We start from the raw sequence: 18,027 nt of genomic DNA on the forward strand, positions 1-18,027 counted from the left end.
AAAAGAGAGTATGCGAACATTAAGTAAATAACCTGAGCTTCACATAAAGACCTAGTACGTTTTGCTTTGCTGTTTTTCATCCCAAGTAATAATTCATTATAATTCGACATTTCTATCTGAAACAACGAAAAATTGGGTTTTTTTCTTAGCCCATTTTTGCTTATGAATATGATATTTTCCCATCAAACAGAGATTAATAGTGAATGCCACATCTGGTGACAATTGTTGTCCATAAAAATAAATAAATAAATAAAAAATAAATAAATAATGTCACTTATGAGACGTGACATTTCAATTTAATTTATAAATTAAAAAATAATCCCATCAAACGTATGTCATGTGCCACTAATGTAATAGATATTGGATTGGATTAGGGTGAAAATATTTTTTGAAAAGAGAGACCAATCTTAATGCAATATAACCAGAACAAGATTAAATGGTGGTATCCCAGTATTGTAATAGGCTATATTTCAGAAGATTACGTGACATAATTAAACAAATAGAAAGACACATTGCTATTTTTTTACAGTGTATGATTGCTATGCATGTCATTTCTTCTGAGGCCAGTATGTGGCAGTACCTAACACAGACGGTTATGGTTTTGTAATGCTCATTCATCCTCTCCAGTAGGCGGCAGTGTGATTAGCGCAATCAAATGCACAGCTGAGAAAGAAGAACGAAGACGAACCTCAGAAGTGAAGGCGCAAAATCAAGTACGCTAGCATCATTGGCTAGCAATTGTGAATTGACGCCATATGGACTGGTAAATATTACATTTTACTATGATATTATTCGTGTATAAATGTTATCCGATTGTTTTGCCTACTATGTCAGGTTCGTGTGTTGTCCGAATTTTAATTATTGTTGTATGAGCGACTCCACATGTCATTTACACACGGAATAATATACGTTAAACACTCATGACAGAAAAGAAAATGATTGTATCTTTTTTCTTTTCTTTTTTTACAAGAAAACATTATCTAATGTTATTTTTATGTAAATACAGTCACACAACTGCTTTAATCAAAATAACAATAGTTAGTAGTTAGCTGTTTTTTTGTTTTGACACTTAACCAGTTAGCTATATTCGCTATTTGATTGTTTTACTTGAAGTGTTTTTTTTTATGTTTGGTTAAGTCATTTTATATCTGTTTTGTATGATGGGTTAACGCTGTTAAATGCGAATATATTGTCTGAAGACACAATCTGTGTTCAACTGTATTTGTGAGCATGTGGCATAATGCAACACTAACTATATGCATAGTAAAATGTCTCTGTATTCTGTACAGGAATCAGACCTGGTTGAGTCCAGCGGTTCGGGACACTGAGGTGACCCGGGCTGCCCGCAGAAAGAGTTCACAAAAAAAAGTCGCATGTATCCTTACTAAGGTTAAATACTATAAGTCATGTGTTTATATAGTGCTTCATGGCTAAAGTGTGATAGTAATTTAATTTCAATACTTTATACAGTGATAAACAGGAAAATAACATTGATAAATGCAAAAAGAAGCTGTACAAAAGACAAAAATGGTGTCATTATCCAGCTCGGTTCTGTTACGGTTTTTGTTCTCATCTGATAGTTTAAAGTACAATGGTCAGACACTGATCAAGAGACATAATGCTAAACACTATCCATATCTCCTAAATATGCTCTGGAAATGTTCTAAACATGTACAAATGTTGTTGATGTTTTTCCTTGACTGTTTGTTCAGTCCCACTGGCACAAGATGACACTCCTGGAACCAGCACTACCCCTGCTAGACCCCTATTGCGGCAAACACCTGGGTCTCTCCTTAAACAGACATGTGAGTAAACTGTTTACAATGTAGGATTTGTGAGCTTCCAATCAGAATTGAATGTTAGGGGCTGCTTTCTCCTTCTTTCCAAAGCGCTCAGGAGCTTTCACTCCCCAGATGTCTGCTTTTGCTAAGCAACTATGAGCTGCACTCTACATCATGACAAGGAAGGATAAATGGATTTCCAGCACTGATTAAAAAAAATATTTATATTACTTTTATTTATGGAAAAGAAAATCCCATCCATTGATTTAAGGTGCCATTTATTTTCTTCTTTAAAGAAAAAAATATTAATCCAAACATTCGAATGACCCCCCCCCCCCCCCCCATGTTTTTAACATTTATAATAATTAGAATTTGTCTAAGAAAGATATCTGAAAGATCACATGACACTGAAGACTGTAATAATGACTGTAGAAAATTCAGTTTTGCCTTCGCAGGAATAAATTACAATTTAAAATTTATATATTTGTAATCATTTTTATCGAATAAATGTAGCATTGGTGACATTAAGAGACTACTTTCAAAAACATAAAATCATAAACTTCCATGCTATAAAGCTTAAGCATAAAATCTTTGTAATGATGGCAGGCCACAAGGTGCTGCAGTATAAAAATGTTTAAAAAATAATAAACAAGATTAAACTAACAAAGAAAGTAAAAATAAATGTATTAAATTGTATAAAATAAAAACAAATTATAGAATCAACAGTACAGTACTCTAGTGAGTAGAAATTAATGAAACTATATATATATATATATATATATATATATATATATATATATATATATATATATATATATATATATATATATATATATATATATATATATATATATATTAGTGTGTGTGCGTGTCCGTGTGTGTGTGTTTTCACAGTTAAGTTTTCACAGTATAAATCGAGTCTTTATTCATGAATTATATAGCTGTCTTTTAAAGCTACACTGTGTGATATTTTCCCCCATCTAGTGGTGAAAAGGTATATGACCATCCAGTGAATAATAGTTTCTGTTCCTCTCAATTCTGATTTCGTTTTAACTCCTACGATGGCCTATTTAGTCCAAGATTAACATGGCAATCCCCATCTTCACATTCGACACAGTGCCATCGAGTGTTAAAACGCGGAAGGCGAAGCTTGTATTTATCAGCATGTCCCTCTTTGGATACTGTACTTTCAAGATGGAGGGGCAACATGGCGACCGGCATTCGAACCCCTCACCCATATGTATTTTCAATGGCATATTATAAACTTACGAGAATACTTTATTACTTGAAAGAAGTAAATATACATTAATGCATTAATGAGCACATATGTTTTTGAAAGAACTAAGTGTTTTTAGCTAAGAATAAACTAAAAAAGTTACACAGTGTTGCTTTAAATTTTGTAATTGGGGTGCCTTACCTGAGGATGTATATATATATATATATATATATATATATATATATATATATATATATATATATATATATATATATATATATATATATATATATATATATATATATATATATATATACATTTTATGTATAAACTGATTAAGGATATATATATATATATCCTTAATCAGTTTCCCTAACGTTATTAATAAAGTTTTCAATCAATCAATCAAATCCTTGTAGCATCTAAAAGAGTAAAAAAAACTAATTTTTACTATATTAAATGTGTTAAAATAGATAATATTAAAAAAAATTATACATAAAATGTATAAAATAGTAGTTTTTTGTGGAAATTGGAGGATTTATTTCATAAGTCTGTTTACTTTTCTCTTTCAAGTTTTATGTTTGTGAAGAGTGATTTTTATTGATGCGCAGATGTTTTTCATATCTCGTGCAGTCACCCCAAGAAGTGCCCTAAGGAACCCAGATGTGTCGGCGATCCTCGGGACAGGAAGCAGAACTCCTCGCTTCGTAAACACTCCCCGTACCAAAGGCAGTCTGAGCATGGTGAGTGACCACAGTTCACATGTATTTTGCTTGTATGATTTCAGTGTTAACTCTTTTGTCTGATTCTTGTTTGTTGACGCTTCAGAACTTGGATGACAGTGATTGGACAAACAGTCTGTACCCGTCTCCTCTGTCTGGGCTGGTGGACACCAGCTTCACTGATGATGTCAGCATGAGCGCTCTTATGCTAAAGGAAGATGATCCCGGAGAGGCTGGTGAATATCATCACAAGTCATCACAAAGGAAATTATCAGTTTATTTAAATATGCTGAAGTTACAGCTCTCTCTATCCATTTTTCTCCCAGCATCTCTCAGTTTGTTTCCCGAATTTCTGCAGTCCTTTTTGCGTCATTCGTCCACAGCTGTGTTTGACCTGTTAGAGGAGTATGAGACTCTCTGTCAGGACAAGGTAAACACCTAGTAGTGCATAGACTTATAACATTGTGGATATAATTTTTTTAATTATTCATAATTTTATTAGTCAGGAAAGAGATGTTTTTGTTCTTTGAAAAAACTATAATTGTGTAAATATTAGCATGGCAAGCTGAATAAAAAATCCTTACTGAGTCTTCTCCTGTATTGTAGGTCAGTATGTTACAGAAATTGGTTCTCCGTTCAGCCCCTGGTCAGCAGAAATCCTCCAAGACGTTTAGCATTACCTGGTTGCTGCAGCAAGAGATGGTGACCTGGAGACTCATCACATCCCTATACAGGTGCAACACACTCATGACTTACATTATCGTTAACATCAGTAGTTTTTTTTTTATTCAGCAAGGATGCATTAAATTGATCAAATGAACAGTAAACACATTTGTAATGTGTAATAATAGTAATAATAATTGGTAAAAAAATAGATTTTTTAAATAAATTCTGTTCTTTTGAACTTTCTGTTTTCAGCATTGATAATAATAAGAAATGTTTCTTGAGCACCAAATCAGCATATTAGAATTTCTGAAGGATCATGTGACACTGAAGACTGAAGTAATGATGCTGAAAATACAGCTTTACCATCCCAAATTCCATTTTAACATATATTCAAATAGAAAACATTCATTTAAAAAAATTTAGTTATATTTAAAAATTTTACTGTATTTCTGATCAAATAAATGCCACCTTGTTGAACATAAGTCTTTCAAGAACAAATAAAAATGTCACTGATCCTAGACACCTTTGAACAATAATGTAAATGTGAATAAAAGTATTACTTGCTTGCTTACATATTGTTATAACTCTCTTAAACACAGAGACAGAGTCCAGACAGTTTTAGAAGAAGACATCATGATGGATATAACTGTAAGTGCTTGTGTGTTACACCAAAAGGTGTTTGGAGCCACACTTAAAGGGATCCCATGGTGTTGAGACTTGTATGGCTTAATATAACATAAATGATGTCTCTTACTGAATTATGTGGTAGAAAACCCATGAAAGATTTACGTTATTTAAAAAATCGATTTTATATTTGGACCATGGGCGGCGCCATTTTGTTTGCGTTCTAGGTTGATGACGTAGAGTGGTTGAACTCCTCAATCAGCTGGCGTTACCCGTAGCTATTTTTACCACAACGCAACTCGAAAATTGTTTCAGAGTTAAACAAAACAAATGAATTGCTTTGTAATTGTACTTAAAACACACTCAAACATACATGTGCACACAAACTCACCTAAGTCACAAACAGATCGGCGGGCGCGCACACACACACACCTCTGACAGACTGCTCTGTCTCAATCGCATGCATCATCACCAAAACATCCTGCCTCTCTTCCTCACGTTACTTTATCCCATCGTCCTACCTAGATATTTCCCTCTGCTGGTCACATTAGGCATTAGTTAATCTACTATCAACAGTCTATCTAGGGAACAGGATGTGTTGAACAGGATATCAACACGGGAATACATTGAGGGTTATGTATGCGCGCACGCAGTGCGTGCGTGTGTGTGTGTGTTCGCGCCGATCTGTTGGGGTGTGTGTGTGTGTTCGCGCCGATCTGTTGGGGTGTGTGTGTGTGTGTGTGTGTTCGCGCCGATCTGTTGGGGTGTGTGTGAGTCTGTGTGAGAGAGAGAGTTTGTGTGCACATGTATGTTTGAGTGCGTGAAGTCGGACAGCTGTTTGTAAATCGGCTTTACACTCGTTATTGCGCTGGAACGTGAGACTGAATGACTGCACTCGAACATGTCCACTATGGTGTCGGACAACACTACAAATGTCCGTCCCTTCAAATAATGCCCTATTTAAGGGTATAGGGGGTCGATTTCAGATTCAGCCCCTGTCGTGGAGACTGAGCAGCCCAACATCTCGATTGAGACAGAGCCTGTCGTGTGCGCGCCCGCCGATCTGTGACTTGTGTAGGTGAGTTTGTGTGCACATGTATGTTTGAGTGTGTTTTAAGTATAATTACAAAGGAATTCATTGGTTTTGTTTAACTCTGAAACAATTTTCGAGTTGCGTTGTGGTAAAAATAGCTACGGGTAACGCCAGCTGATTGAGGAGTTCAACCACTCTACGTCATCAACCTAGAACGCAAACAAAATGGCGCCGCCCATGGTCCAAATATAAAATCGATTTTTTAAATAACGTAGATCTTTCATGGGTTTTCTACCACATAATTCAGTAAGAGACATCATTTATGTTATATTAAGCCATACAAGTCTCAACACCAGGGGATCCCTTTAAAAGTGAATGTGTCATTGCATTATATTACAAAATATCAAACCTTATGATAGCCTAAGCACATTTTTTTCCCCAGACAAAACATTTCATAAAATGTAGCTTGCTAGGTTTTAAACGATTAAACAATGATATAGTGTCCAAAATGGAAAAAAAAATCTGTTGGGAAACTTTCTTTGTCACCAAGTAGCATTGCTTTTTTGCTGATGCCACTTGGTGTGATATTTTGTATCCATCGCAGTGACATTCACACATTAATTGTGACTTGAACATCCATTTTTTGGGGGGCCACTGCATGTTAACTTGAGGTTGTGTTTTCTCTGGAGATGCCCAGTGAGAGTGAGAAGGCAGTAATGGAGCAGTTCTTCCAAAAGGACAGTATAGTGCGACAGAGCCAGGTACACACATGCATCCATTTACACCCATTCTGTAGATTTCTGTGTATAAGAACACCTCCGCTCAATATACGGTGTGTGTTTATTTAGCTGGTGGTGGATTGGTTGGAGAGTATAGCCAAAGATGAGATAGGAGACTTCTCTGATAACATTGAATACTACGCCAAATCTGTGTACTGGTAAGTAATATTAACACTTGTAGAATATCTGAGATTTCAGTATACAATTTAAACAGGTAAATCATTTATGGTGGATTGTTCATGTTAGGGAAAACACGCTCCATACCTTAAAGCTGAGGAGGAATCAGTCCAGCAGTGGTTTCAGCAGGCCGCTGGTCACAGAACTGGATCCTGATGCTCCCATCAGACAGAAGAGACCACTGGCAGACCTGGACCGAGAGGACGACTCTCGTCTGCTCAAAAACCTCTTCAATCTCATACGAGCTGGCATGACTGATGAGGTGTGTGTTGTCTGATAGGGATTCTAACACCACAAAACAAAGTTATTTTCACATTTGAAATATTTTGGTCTGATCTCAAACATTACATCTGTTTCAAAACCGAAAAAAACTTTTGGTAACACTTTATTTTTATATACCTGTATGTGTCCTGTGTCCTAAATAGTTACCAAATTAATTTAACAGAAAATGATACATAATTGCAAGTAACTAGCACTAAACATAACCCTAAACCTATAGTAACCACATGCTAGTTAATATTACTTAATATTTATTTGAGTAAAGACACTGCAACAAGGACACATTCAAATAAAGTTTCAAACTTTGAATAACTACCTATGATTTTCTTTTGATTTTCTTTAATTTTTTTAAAACCAGCAATACAAAAAATTAAAGGGGGGGTGAAATGCTGTTTCATGCATACTGATCTTTTTACACTGTTAAAGACTTGGAATCCCATACTAAACATAGACAAAGTTTCAAAAGTTAAGGTGGACGTTTGATGGGAGTATTTCTTTGTCAAAAATACTACTTCCGGTTAGACATAAGTTTCGGCAAGTTTTTTGAGATCATGCGTCCCCATTGACGTTAGTGGGGGCGGAATTTCCTTGTATGGGCCTTACGGACAATTCTACCGGAAGCGCATGAGAGAGAGCGAGGGAGAGAGCGAAAGCAACAGCCTACGCCCATCAAAGCGGGGCTTGTAGGATGCTGGACAGGTGACAATTACACATAGCACATAACAATGTCACCAAAAAAGTGGGTTTTTGGTTGCCAGACCAAGACAGTCCTGCAAAGATTCGCCAAAAACCCCGCGTTAAGGCAACAGTGGATCTAATTTGCTTTTCCGGATCAGCAACTGAGTTGCGCGAATGTTTATATCTGTTCGCTGCATTTCGGTGCCGACTGTTTCACAAGGCCCAGCTCGACGCCGAATTTTCCCAATCGCCTAATGCTGAAGGATGGAGCAGTCCCAACGTTAGAAGGGTGAGTGAGACTGCTTTTAGTCCGCTTACTGTCTACACAAACCACGCGTAAACACACAACCACACAAACACACGTGCACAACTGCACTTCCCACATGTACACCTTCAAAGACAAAAATACGACGATATAATTCAAGTATAAATATGTAAATAACACAAGCCGCTAAGCATATTATATAGTTAGTGTATAACTTGTAACTTACCACATACAGACGTCCTGCTCTAGTCGTTTTTGCTGCTGCTCCTGTTCAACTGCAGCCTCTGGGTCTGATTCCGGATCATAGATGTATGGCTGTATCTGATTAAAAGCCATATTTTTATTTTGAATAAAGTTTTTTTCCGCTGTTAGGGATGACGCTCGACTCAACACACAGCGCGCTGCTGCACACGTCATTATTTAGCTCCGCTCACACGACACGCCCCCACCCGCTCGGCTTTTTTCGGAAAGACTCGGAACAGCGCATCTTTCTTATATAATTATTAAAAAAATAAAAACTTTTCGGAGATATGCAGGATGCAATGCTACTCTATAGGTACTCAAGATTGACATGACACTGACTGAAACTGAGTGTTTCACCCCCCCTTTAAATATTGCCAGACCACAAAAGGATACACAATCACCAATGCACAATGTCCAATGCATTCAGTGTTAGGTGAGGTGAATAAGCAACAAAAAAAGTGTCAACTTGTCCACCGAGCCAAAGGAGGCTCTTATGAGTCACCCTGAAATGTATGACATGACATATATTAAGAAACTAATACATTTTTTAAGAGTTTTGAGAGAAATATCTGACATTTTAAATTATGTGGTGACTACAGACAAGCCTAGACATTCAGTTGTTTAAAGGCAGGGCAGTGAATACTGAAAATGACATCTTGTGTGTGTGCGTGTGCATGTGCGTGTGTGTGTAGGCTCAGAGGCTGTGTAAGCGATGTGGTCAGGCCTGGCGTGCTGCCACTCTGGAAGGCTGGAAACTGTACCATGACCCCAACATCAACGGAGGTCAACACACATGCACCTACTAACAACATTTAACTACATTTTACCTTTTTATGTTAAATTGGACTTAAAGGGATCGTTCATCCAGAACTTAACTTTGTCATCATTTACTCGCCTTCATTTCGTCTAAACCCATAAGACATTCGTTAATCTTCAGAACACAAATGAAGATATTTTTAATGAAACCTGAGAAATGTCTGTTCCTCCACTTGAAAGTCCATTTACCCAAAACGTGGACACTTCGGAAAGTTTGTAAAGACATTGCAAATGCAATCTATATGAATCAAGTAGTTTAATCAAAGTATTTCAATCATGAACACTTTATATAATATTACAACATCCAGCCTGTTGTAATCACATAATAAACCCAGACAGTGTGATTAAGACCCTATCCTGATGTGAATTATATCACCCAGAAAGGGTTTGTTTTGCAATAACAACCAGCTGGATGGACATTATCCTGCTTATTATATGGCTACTTCCCACATAGCGGATAATTGGACACAAAATATACATTTTTATTGACATTTTTTAGTAGCTCAGTGAAGAAAACAGTTACAAGCAGCTTTTAGCCAAGAGGAGTGAAGAAGTTCTAAGGAATAAAATACACTCATACCACTTTTTACACAGCTTTTAATTTCAGAAATAATAATGGGGACGAGATATTGATTTGAGATGAAACTGTTGTGAAATCTTGCGTGTTTGGTATCTTCTAATGATGAAACAATATTACAGTACTATCAATACTAAAGTCCTCTGATTTCATTTTCGATACTATCGATAAATATAACAGACAAAAGAGGGCAGCAGCTGTGTTTATGTGATATGCTGTCTGTTGAGGAATACAAGAGACATAAAAGTTGTGCAGGCTTCAGATACCCAGATGCGCAGGCTTCAGATACCCAGATATGCGGTATGTTATTCAGCATTGCTATTAATGACGATTGTTATAGGAGAATTACACACCTCAAAATTTCAGGACTGACCAATAATAATCAAGTAGTCTTTTTAAAAAACATGTTCAATTTATGGTTTTATTCACATATAAACATTGCAAACAATGCACACAAATAGAGGACATCAAATGTGGTGAATTGAAACTCAAATGTGCTTGCTTGACACGTGAGAACCAAGGATGTGCATATGGGTTTGGAAATCATGAGTGTGAGTAAATGATGAAAGAAAAAAAAAAGCCTTTTTTATTAATTGTTTCAAATATGACTATACGTGTACTTTCATGTTATAACGTGTGTGTGTGTGTGTGTGTGTGTGTGTGTGTGTGTGTGTGTGTGTGTGTGTGTGTGTGTGTGTGTGTGTGTGTGTGTGTGTGTGTTCAGGAGGTGGAGAGCTTCAGCCAGTGGAGGGGAATCCTCATCGGAGTGTGTGGAAGGTTTGCTGTTGGAGAATGGCAGAGGAGGTGAGGAAACTGTAGATCAGGGGTCTACAACGGGGTGCTAGATGTTCAGTAGGAAATTAGAGAAATTACTAAATGTAGCAAATCTATTTTTAACATTTACATTGTAATTTAAGATATTTTATGACATTTTTCTTTAACAATATTTATTTTAAAGATGTACTTGAATTGAATTAAAATCCCATTAAATTATTTTGGGCAATAAATGTTTTTATTATATTTATTTCACTCGTACTCGTTACTCACGTGTCGTACTCGTACTCACACGGTATAAATTGATTTTTATACATGAAAAAATATACATTTGTGTCTCATTTCGTTCAATTTTGAAGGTTGCGATGCAGAATGTGGAGTGTCCTCAGTCAGAATTAAATGAGATGTCCTTCGTAGGACACACAGGCAGGAAGTATCACATTGCTATGCCAACACGTTCAGCCTCATTGCGCTCTCACGCCAGTTATATGAATGAAAATTATTTATAACTTGAAAATGACTAAAATGTTTCTTGTCTTGACAGCAATGTACTGTTCTAAACATTTAAAAAAGCACTAAACTGTTATAATCCTGTTTACCAAAACCATCTGTTTGAGGTAATAGAGCTTAAAAAAACAAACTTAAACTCCTTAAATGTAAACACCTCACCTACGCTTGCATGTATATCTGGCGGTGGTGTGGTTTTTTCATATAATATATAAAAAATATGAAGATTGTTAACGGAGACGCAAAGAAATGTGGGTTATCTCCAGCCGTGAAGGATACACCTCATGCACACTCCGAATTCCTGTGAAAGAAGGACGCATTCGAAGGTCGCATTTGGAGTGTCCTACTCACTTTTTTGAAATGAGATGGCCTTATGACGTATTCGGCCTTCGAACGCGACCTCCGGAGGACGCAGCCTTCTGAAATGAGACACAGCTATTGTATTTAGCATTAAAAAGCATAGTTTTCTAGCATTAAAAAGTTTGACATTTGCTCTGTAAGGATAAAAGTCCCAGTAAATTTAAATTGAGTATTAAATCAGGTGAAATGTCTGTAAATTTAATAGACAGCTGCTGTGAATGTCTCATTCTGATTTAGATTCTACTTTGCATTGCTGTTTCAGGAGCAGTTCAACAAATTTGAAAGAGCCATCTATGCTGCACTGAGTGGAAACCTCAAACAGGTCAATAGCTGTCCACCCATTCTTACTCCATTTCTTTCCACTTGATTTTAGTCATTATTTGAACATGTCCTAATGTCCTGCAGCTGTTACCCGTGTGCGAATCGTGGGAAGACACGGTCTGGGCTTATTTCCGAGTGATGGTGGACACTCTGGTAGAGCAGGAGATCTGTTCTTCTGGTCTGGGCAGTGAGGAGCTGGAGGAGTTGCCCAGAGAGTTCCTGGAGACCAAGTATGACTTAAAACTCGTTCTCCTGTGCATCACATTAATTCATGTGCTTTTCCAAGAAATGATTGATTCTATCATGTGGCTTTTTCAGTTGGACTTTGGATAAAGTCTTTGAAGAGCTTCAAGCAACAGAATCCAAAGTGAGGATAAATAAATAAGGTAAAAGACTAAACGGAATTAAATGTTTCTTTTCTGATCATGCACACGTTTTATGTTGGCAGAGGGTTCTGGATGCAACCAAGGAGCATTACCATGTGATTCAGAAGTTTGTCATTCTTGGAGATGTTGATGGTATGCTTTGAGAACACATTTTAAGGGATCTTAGTTTTTCTTTGTCTAAGGAAAAAAATAAAGATTTTAATGTCCACTGAACTTGTTTTGAAAGGTCTTCTGGAGGAGCTCAATGATTGGTTGGGAAGAAGTACACCTTTGCCAGCTCATCTGTTGCGCTTCATGTCACATTTAGTGCTGTTTTATCGCAGTTTGGGCATTCAGCTCAAGGTACGTACACACACACGTATGTTTTAGATTTGTATTGTTCTTTGTGTGTCTAGCTAATTATTGAATAGAGGAAAATGTTCAAATGTTTGATTTAAACTCATTGATTGGTTTGATCTGTCTTTGTCAGGAGGAGGTTTGTGTAGATATCCTGAAGGCATACATCTCTCTGTTAGTGAAGGAGAAGCAAGTGGATCTCATTGCGTTCTACGTCAGTCATCTTCCTTCTGACATGGCCGTGTCACAATATGCTAAATTCCTGGAGGAAGTCACTGAGACTGAGCAGCGCAAACACTGTCTGAACCTGGCAACTCAAGCAGGTGAGGTCAAAGAGTCTTGCATTACAGTAAAATGGGTTTATTTTGCGATAATGACAGACTCAAGGCCCCGCTATACTCAGAAAAGTTAAGTAAGCATCTGATTCTGATCATAGCGATGTGGATGTTTGCACAAGCTCTGCAATTCAGCAGTCAAATAAAATCACATTCACTTTAAAGATTACTTTAAAGGGTTTCTTTGCTCAAAAATGATTAATTCTGTCATTTAATTACTCACCCTCATGCTGTTCCAAACACATTTGGACATTCGTTCATCTTCGGTACACAAATAAAGATAACTTTAATGAAATCTGAGAGCTCTCTGTCGCACCATTGACAGCGAATGTCAACGAAATTAACACTGCATTCTGGGGGTTGAAAGTGTTAGTTGCATTTTTTTTCACAGACGAAAATTAGTTTAAACAAACCACAATTTTTTTTTCAATGACGATAATCTATTGACATTTTTGTCAAGTAATAAAAACTAGATGAAAATGTTAGGAAGGGACGATTTACAAAAATGTAAACATTTGTGAAAAAGAGAAGAGCAGACATATTAATAGATCTGAATAAGCATGACATCACTAAAGAGAGCTCTATATGGTGCGGTTTTCTGTGCGCACACACCCGAAGCGCACAGCCGTACACACAGCTACCTCGCACGAGTACTGAATTAGGCTCTCTTTCGTATCTGAATGGACAAATACACACAACATCGTCATAATGTGTTTAAAGAGTTCACGTCAACATAGCCGGTTATGTCTTAAGACAACATAAACAGTTGTTTAAATAAAAATACATTAGTTTATACCGCTATAATTTAAATTTTGAAATTTGAAAGTTTATTTATAGTTTTCAGTCACGTGACTGTCGTGGAGCCCTGGAGGGCAAAACAGCCGTAGAACTGCAGCACAGCCTGTCAATTTTCCATCTTAAAAACTAAAATATGTAAACAAGATTTGGGCATTTGTGATCCATATACAGCCCCTGCTGCAGTATTTCAGTTACTAAAAACAGTTTGACGGAGCTAACATTTCTGGAAGTTTTGAACTTCTGAACCTCTAAATGAGCTTGGTTTTGTCCCGATTTTGTTCAAAATGACGTCACACCAGTTGATTTTAAATTGAAGTATATTGAGGCCTTCCCTGTACATAACTTTCGGTATTACATGCTTATTACAAATTATGTTTATGCTTTGTGGTGTTTAGGTTTGGACGTGCCATCGATCACAAAAACTGTAGTAGAGACCATCAGAGAGAGAGACACAAATGAGTTTGCCCACCATGACCTAACCCCTTCCCTGGATACAGTAACTACAGCGGTACAAATGAACCGTTAACTGTTTTAATTGATAAAATTAATTAAACTAATTACCAGTAGAATAGACTGAAAACTCTTCATCTGTTCACACAGGAGGATCAGCAGAAGATTGATGTCATTGACTGGCTGGTGTTTGATCCTGCCCAGCGAGCTGAAGCCCTTAAACAGAGCAATGCCATCATGAGGAAGTTCTTAGGTGAGACTTTTACAACTAAATTATTGTATTAAGATGTAATTGATACTTTTATATTCTGTAGTTGATTTTATATTTTGATTTTAGAATGTATTAAATATGTATCATTTAGAATGAAACCACTATAATTTATAATTATTATATATTTACATGTTTAATAATTTTTCTGTTCTAAATACAATTACATTTGAAGGATTTGTTGTGGAAACTAAAATACGTGTATAAAATGTTTGTAAATTATTCATTTAATTTAACGGTATTTTAAGTAATTTCTGAATCTACTACAATAATACAATTGTATTGGTAATAATACAATGTGATTTATACAACGATGCAACTTATCTGCGTTTTCTCTCTTAACAATACAGTTTTGACCCTATTCAACTAATTTAGGTTTGTTTATACTGCTATAATTAAAAGGGGTTTATTCATAGTTTTTAGTGACTGTCGGGGAGCCCTGGGGGGCAAGTTTTGGGCATTTGTGATCCATATACAGCTCTTGCTGCAGTATTTCAATCACTAAAAACAGCGGGACGTTTTTAAAATGCTTAACGTGAAAAACAATTAGGGTTTCACCAATAAGGATTACATTAAGCAGTGTTTATTGCACCCAGGTTATGGAATGCACTTCCTCTCACTGTTAGAGATGCTCCTACATTAGCTAGTTTTAAGAAGCTGTTAAAAACTAATCTTTTTAAAATTGCCTATAGAACCGTTGCCTATATAGGCCGTTAGAATTAAAGGGCGGATCAAGCAGGTGAAGGGGAAACCGCCACAAGGCTAAAAAAAATCCTTATTAGTGCAGCCAGACCCTTAAAGTGCCAAAAATGTAAAAAAAAAAAAAAATATATATATATATATATATATATATATATATATATATATATATATATATATATATTAAAAGATTAAATTCAGTTTACACCTTTTTTAAGATGCATACGATATACACGTGAGCAGGTGATCCAAGAATATGAATGCAATGCTTTTTCTTTGTAATGGTTTCTGATGAAAAAAAACGCTTAACAAGAAACCTTTTTTTGCGTTAATATTCTGTGTTTATTTGCTTGCCCATACAAAGTATGCATGATCAATAAGTTGTATATTGAACTTAGTCTTAATATCACTCTTACCACATTAAAAATTTCTACAAACCTTGTTAAAATGACTGGGGGGCAATGGAGGAAAGCCTTGTTTTGCCTTCCAGGTGGGCGTTCCTATAAGAGTGACTTCACGTGAAAACTATAAATAGCTTTGGTTGCTCAATTCAAAGCATTGTCTTTTATTTATTCACATCTAATGTTCTTCTTTTGCCATAGCATCTAAGAAGCACGATGCAGCCAAGATGGTCTTTGCCAAAGTGCCGGAAGATTCCATGCGGGAGATCTACCGACAGTGGGAGGAGCAGGGTATGGACACGCCCCTTCCTGCTGAGGAGCAGAATGCTATTCGAGAGCATCTGTGCATCCGTGCCTATCTGGTGAGAAGCAGCATCTTTCTGCAACACTGATTTGTTTGTCACTGTAATGAACATACAATACAGTTTAAGTTTGGCACAATTAAAGTTTGTTTTTGTTTTTTTAAGAAATCTTTTATGATGACTTCCGAAGGAGCATGTGACACTGAAGAAATATGTTTAAAAATATTTCGCGATACTACTGTTTTTACTGTATTTGTAACAAATAAATGCTGCATTGGTGAGCGTAAGGACATTAAAAAAAATGTTTTACTTACTTTTTCTAAACTTTGTTTTCTTAATTATTTCCATCCCCACAGGAAGCTCATGAAGCATTTAATGAGTGGTTCAAGCACATGAACTGCCCTCCGGTGAAACCCACAGCACCTGCTCAAGCAAAGTTTACAGAGAAGGTAGCCCATGAGATGAAAGAAGCAGAGTACAAGGTCAGAACAGGACATCTACACAGTGCTGACAACTATTCTTTTGTGAACACTTCTAACTTTGATCATTAATGGCTTTTCTTTTTCACTTCCTCCTTCCAGATGGAGTATGAGAACTGGCAGGGGCGTCTGGGAGCACTGACTGAGGATGTGAAGGAGAGGATCTATAATGTTCTGCTGTTTGTAGATGGGGGATGGATGGTGGATGTCAGAGAGGTGAGTAGGTTATCTTTTAATTTACAGCTTTGATAAACATGTGCATGTGACATTGAACAGAACTCATTATAACTTCATTATAACTGTCAGGTCAGAATAATACCATAATACCATAAATAAGCATTAGTGACTGTCCTATTTATTACCTTTAATCATTGAATATTAATGTATCATATATTTATGAAATTTTGGGATTGTAGGATGTTCAGGATTTGCTGAATGTGTGTTTTTGCAGGAAGCAGAGGAAGACTCTGAGCGCACTCATCAAATGGCTCTGCTGCGGCGTTTGTGTCTGCCCATGATGTCGTTCCTTCTGCTAACCGTACTGCAGCGCACTGAACGCCACCAGGAGAGTCTGCGTCTGGCTGACATCATCGCATCTGACCAACACAGATTATATGAGGTGTGCCATCTAAACCTTTTAGAGAATGATTGTGAATGTAGACATGAAAAGTGTTTCTCTTTTTAAATTTCCATAAGTGGGGAAAGTAAATGCTTTAGTGTGTGGTTTTAGTAAAGTGATCTGAACTTTCTTTGAACTGTCAGGTTTTCTCTAAAGAGGAGCTACAGAAGTTTCTTCAGAAGATGAGGGAATCCTCTCTACTTTTGCTGGATAAAGGCCTGGATCCACTCGGATATGAGATTCAGCCCTAGACACCGTTTTCTCATGCTGTTTATGTCATAAGTCCTGTTTGGGGGGGAAATTAAACATAGTAATTTTGTAATTTGAATAAAGATTGGTCAATTGTTTAGATACAGATGTATTTTTTATGAGTCACACTGATTTTTAAAGTATTTCTTCCTCTAAAATATATAATTATTATTATTATTATTATTATTATTATTATTATTTTACAGTAACATGTTTAGGATTTTCATAGTTAGAGAAATAACTTGGTATTTTTTCAATCCAGTGCTGTGCTCTTTGGCTTTTAAGCACCTTTTGATATATTTGTATCTTTTATTTCTACTTTTTATAATTCAAAGCTTTTAACATTTCAATGTTAAATGGGATTAATGTAAGTGTGTATATACATTTTACCAGTTTGATTTCAGTGCTTCGCTGCATTTTAGTTGTTCTCTATACTTTAATTTGGCTGTGTTACTTTTTTTTATTTTAAGGAAAAACTTTCTTAACTATAGACTATCTATCTAAACTAGAAAGAAATCGCTCTAAACGATTCGGTGCGTGAGTTAGCTGTTCGAATCATTCAGACTGAAACGATTCATGACCATTTAATTAAAAAAAAACGTTAAATATGATTCATTTTGCGTTTGGGCATCGTTCTAATTATAAACAGCTGACAGAAAATATGGGACACACAACTTTAGTGACTTCTATAATGGCTATTTCTGACCACATAAACAGAGTGAAGTACCAAAATATAAACAGTGCCGATGAACATTTAGTTTTAAAAACGAGTGTTTAACTTGAGAATGTTTTGCTTTATATATATATATATATATATATATATATATATATATATATATATATATGTCAATAATATATGCAAGTTATCACATCTTTCAATGTTTAGT

The 18,027-nt window shown here is 36.1% G+C and overlaps 1 protein-coding gene across 1 annotated transcript; it reads left to right on the forward strand.

Annotated features, from left to right (window-relative positions):
* The first annotated feature begins 608 nt into the window (after positions 1-608).
* Positions 609-17,242, forward strand: nup107 (nucleoporin 107). Its single transcript, XM_067426931.1, has 26 exons — positions 609-763; positions 1,290-1,375; positions 1,713-1,805; positions 3,631-3,740; positions 3,826-3,955; positions 4,046-4,149; positions 4,326-4,453; positions 4,985-5,033; positions 6,732-6,803; positions 6,891-6,979; positions 7,068-7,260; positions 9,156-9,246; positions 10,581-10,660; positions 11,760-11,819; positions 11,903-12,048; positions 12,137-12,185; positions 12,267-12,336; positions 12,431-12,546; positions 12,674-12,863; positions 14,069-14,181; positions 14,274-14,376; positions 15,693-15,853; positions 16,150-16,275; positions 16,375-16,488; positions 16,724-16,891; positions 17,035-17,242. Exons 1-26 carry the CDS (start codon positions 756-758, stop codon positions 17,140-17,142), a joined length of 2,757 nt encoding a protein of 918 aa, XP_067283032.1. The 5' UTR covers positions 609-755; the 3' UTR covers positions 17,143-17,242.
* The last annotated feature ends 785 nt before the right edge of the window (positions 17,243-18,027 follow it).

This window comes from Pseudorasbora parva, chromosome 20, assembly GCF_024679245.1.
Source record: "Pseudorasbora parva isolate DD20220531a chromosome 20, ASM2467924v1, whole genome shotgun sequence".
Taxonomy (NCBI): Eukaryota; Metazoa; Chordata; class Actinopteri; order Cypriniformes; family Gobionidae; genus Pseudorasbora; species Pseudorasbora parva.

What these genes read in the sequence shown, in the direction of transcription:
- nup107 (XM_067426931.1), top strand. An exon ending in TTCACAAAAAAAAGTCGCAT is followed by an intron (nt 1,376 to 1,712) that starts GTATCCTTACTA and finishes CTGTTTGTTCAG; the next exon opens with TCCCACTGGCACAAGATGAC. An exon ending in CCAAAGGCAGTCTGAGCATG is followed by an intron (nt 3,741 to 3,825) that starts GTGAGTGACCAC and finishes TTGACGCTTCAG; the next exon opens with AACTTGGATGACAGTGATTG.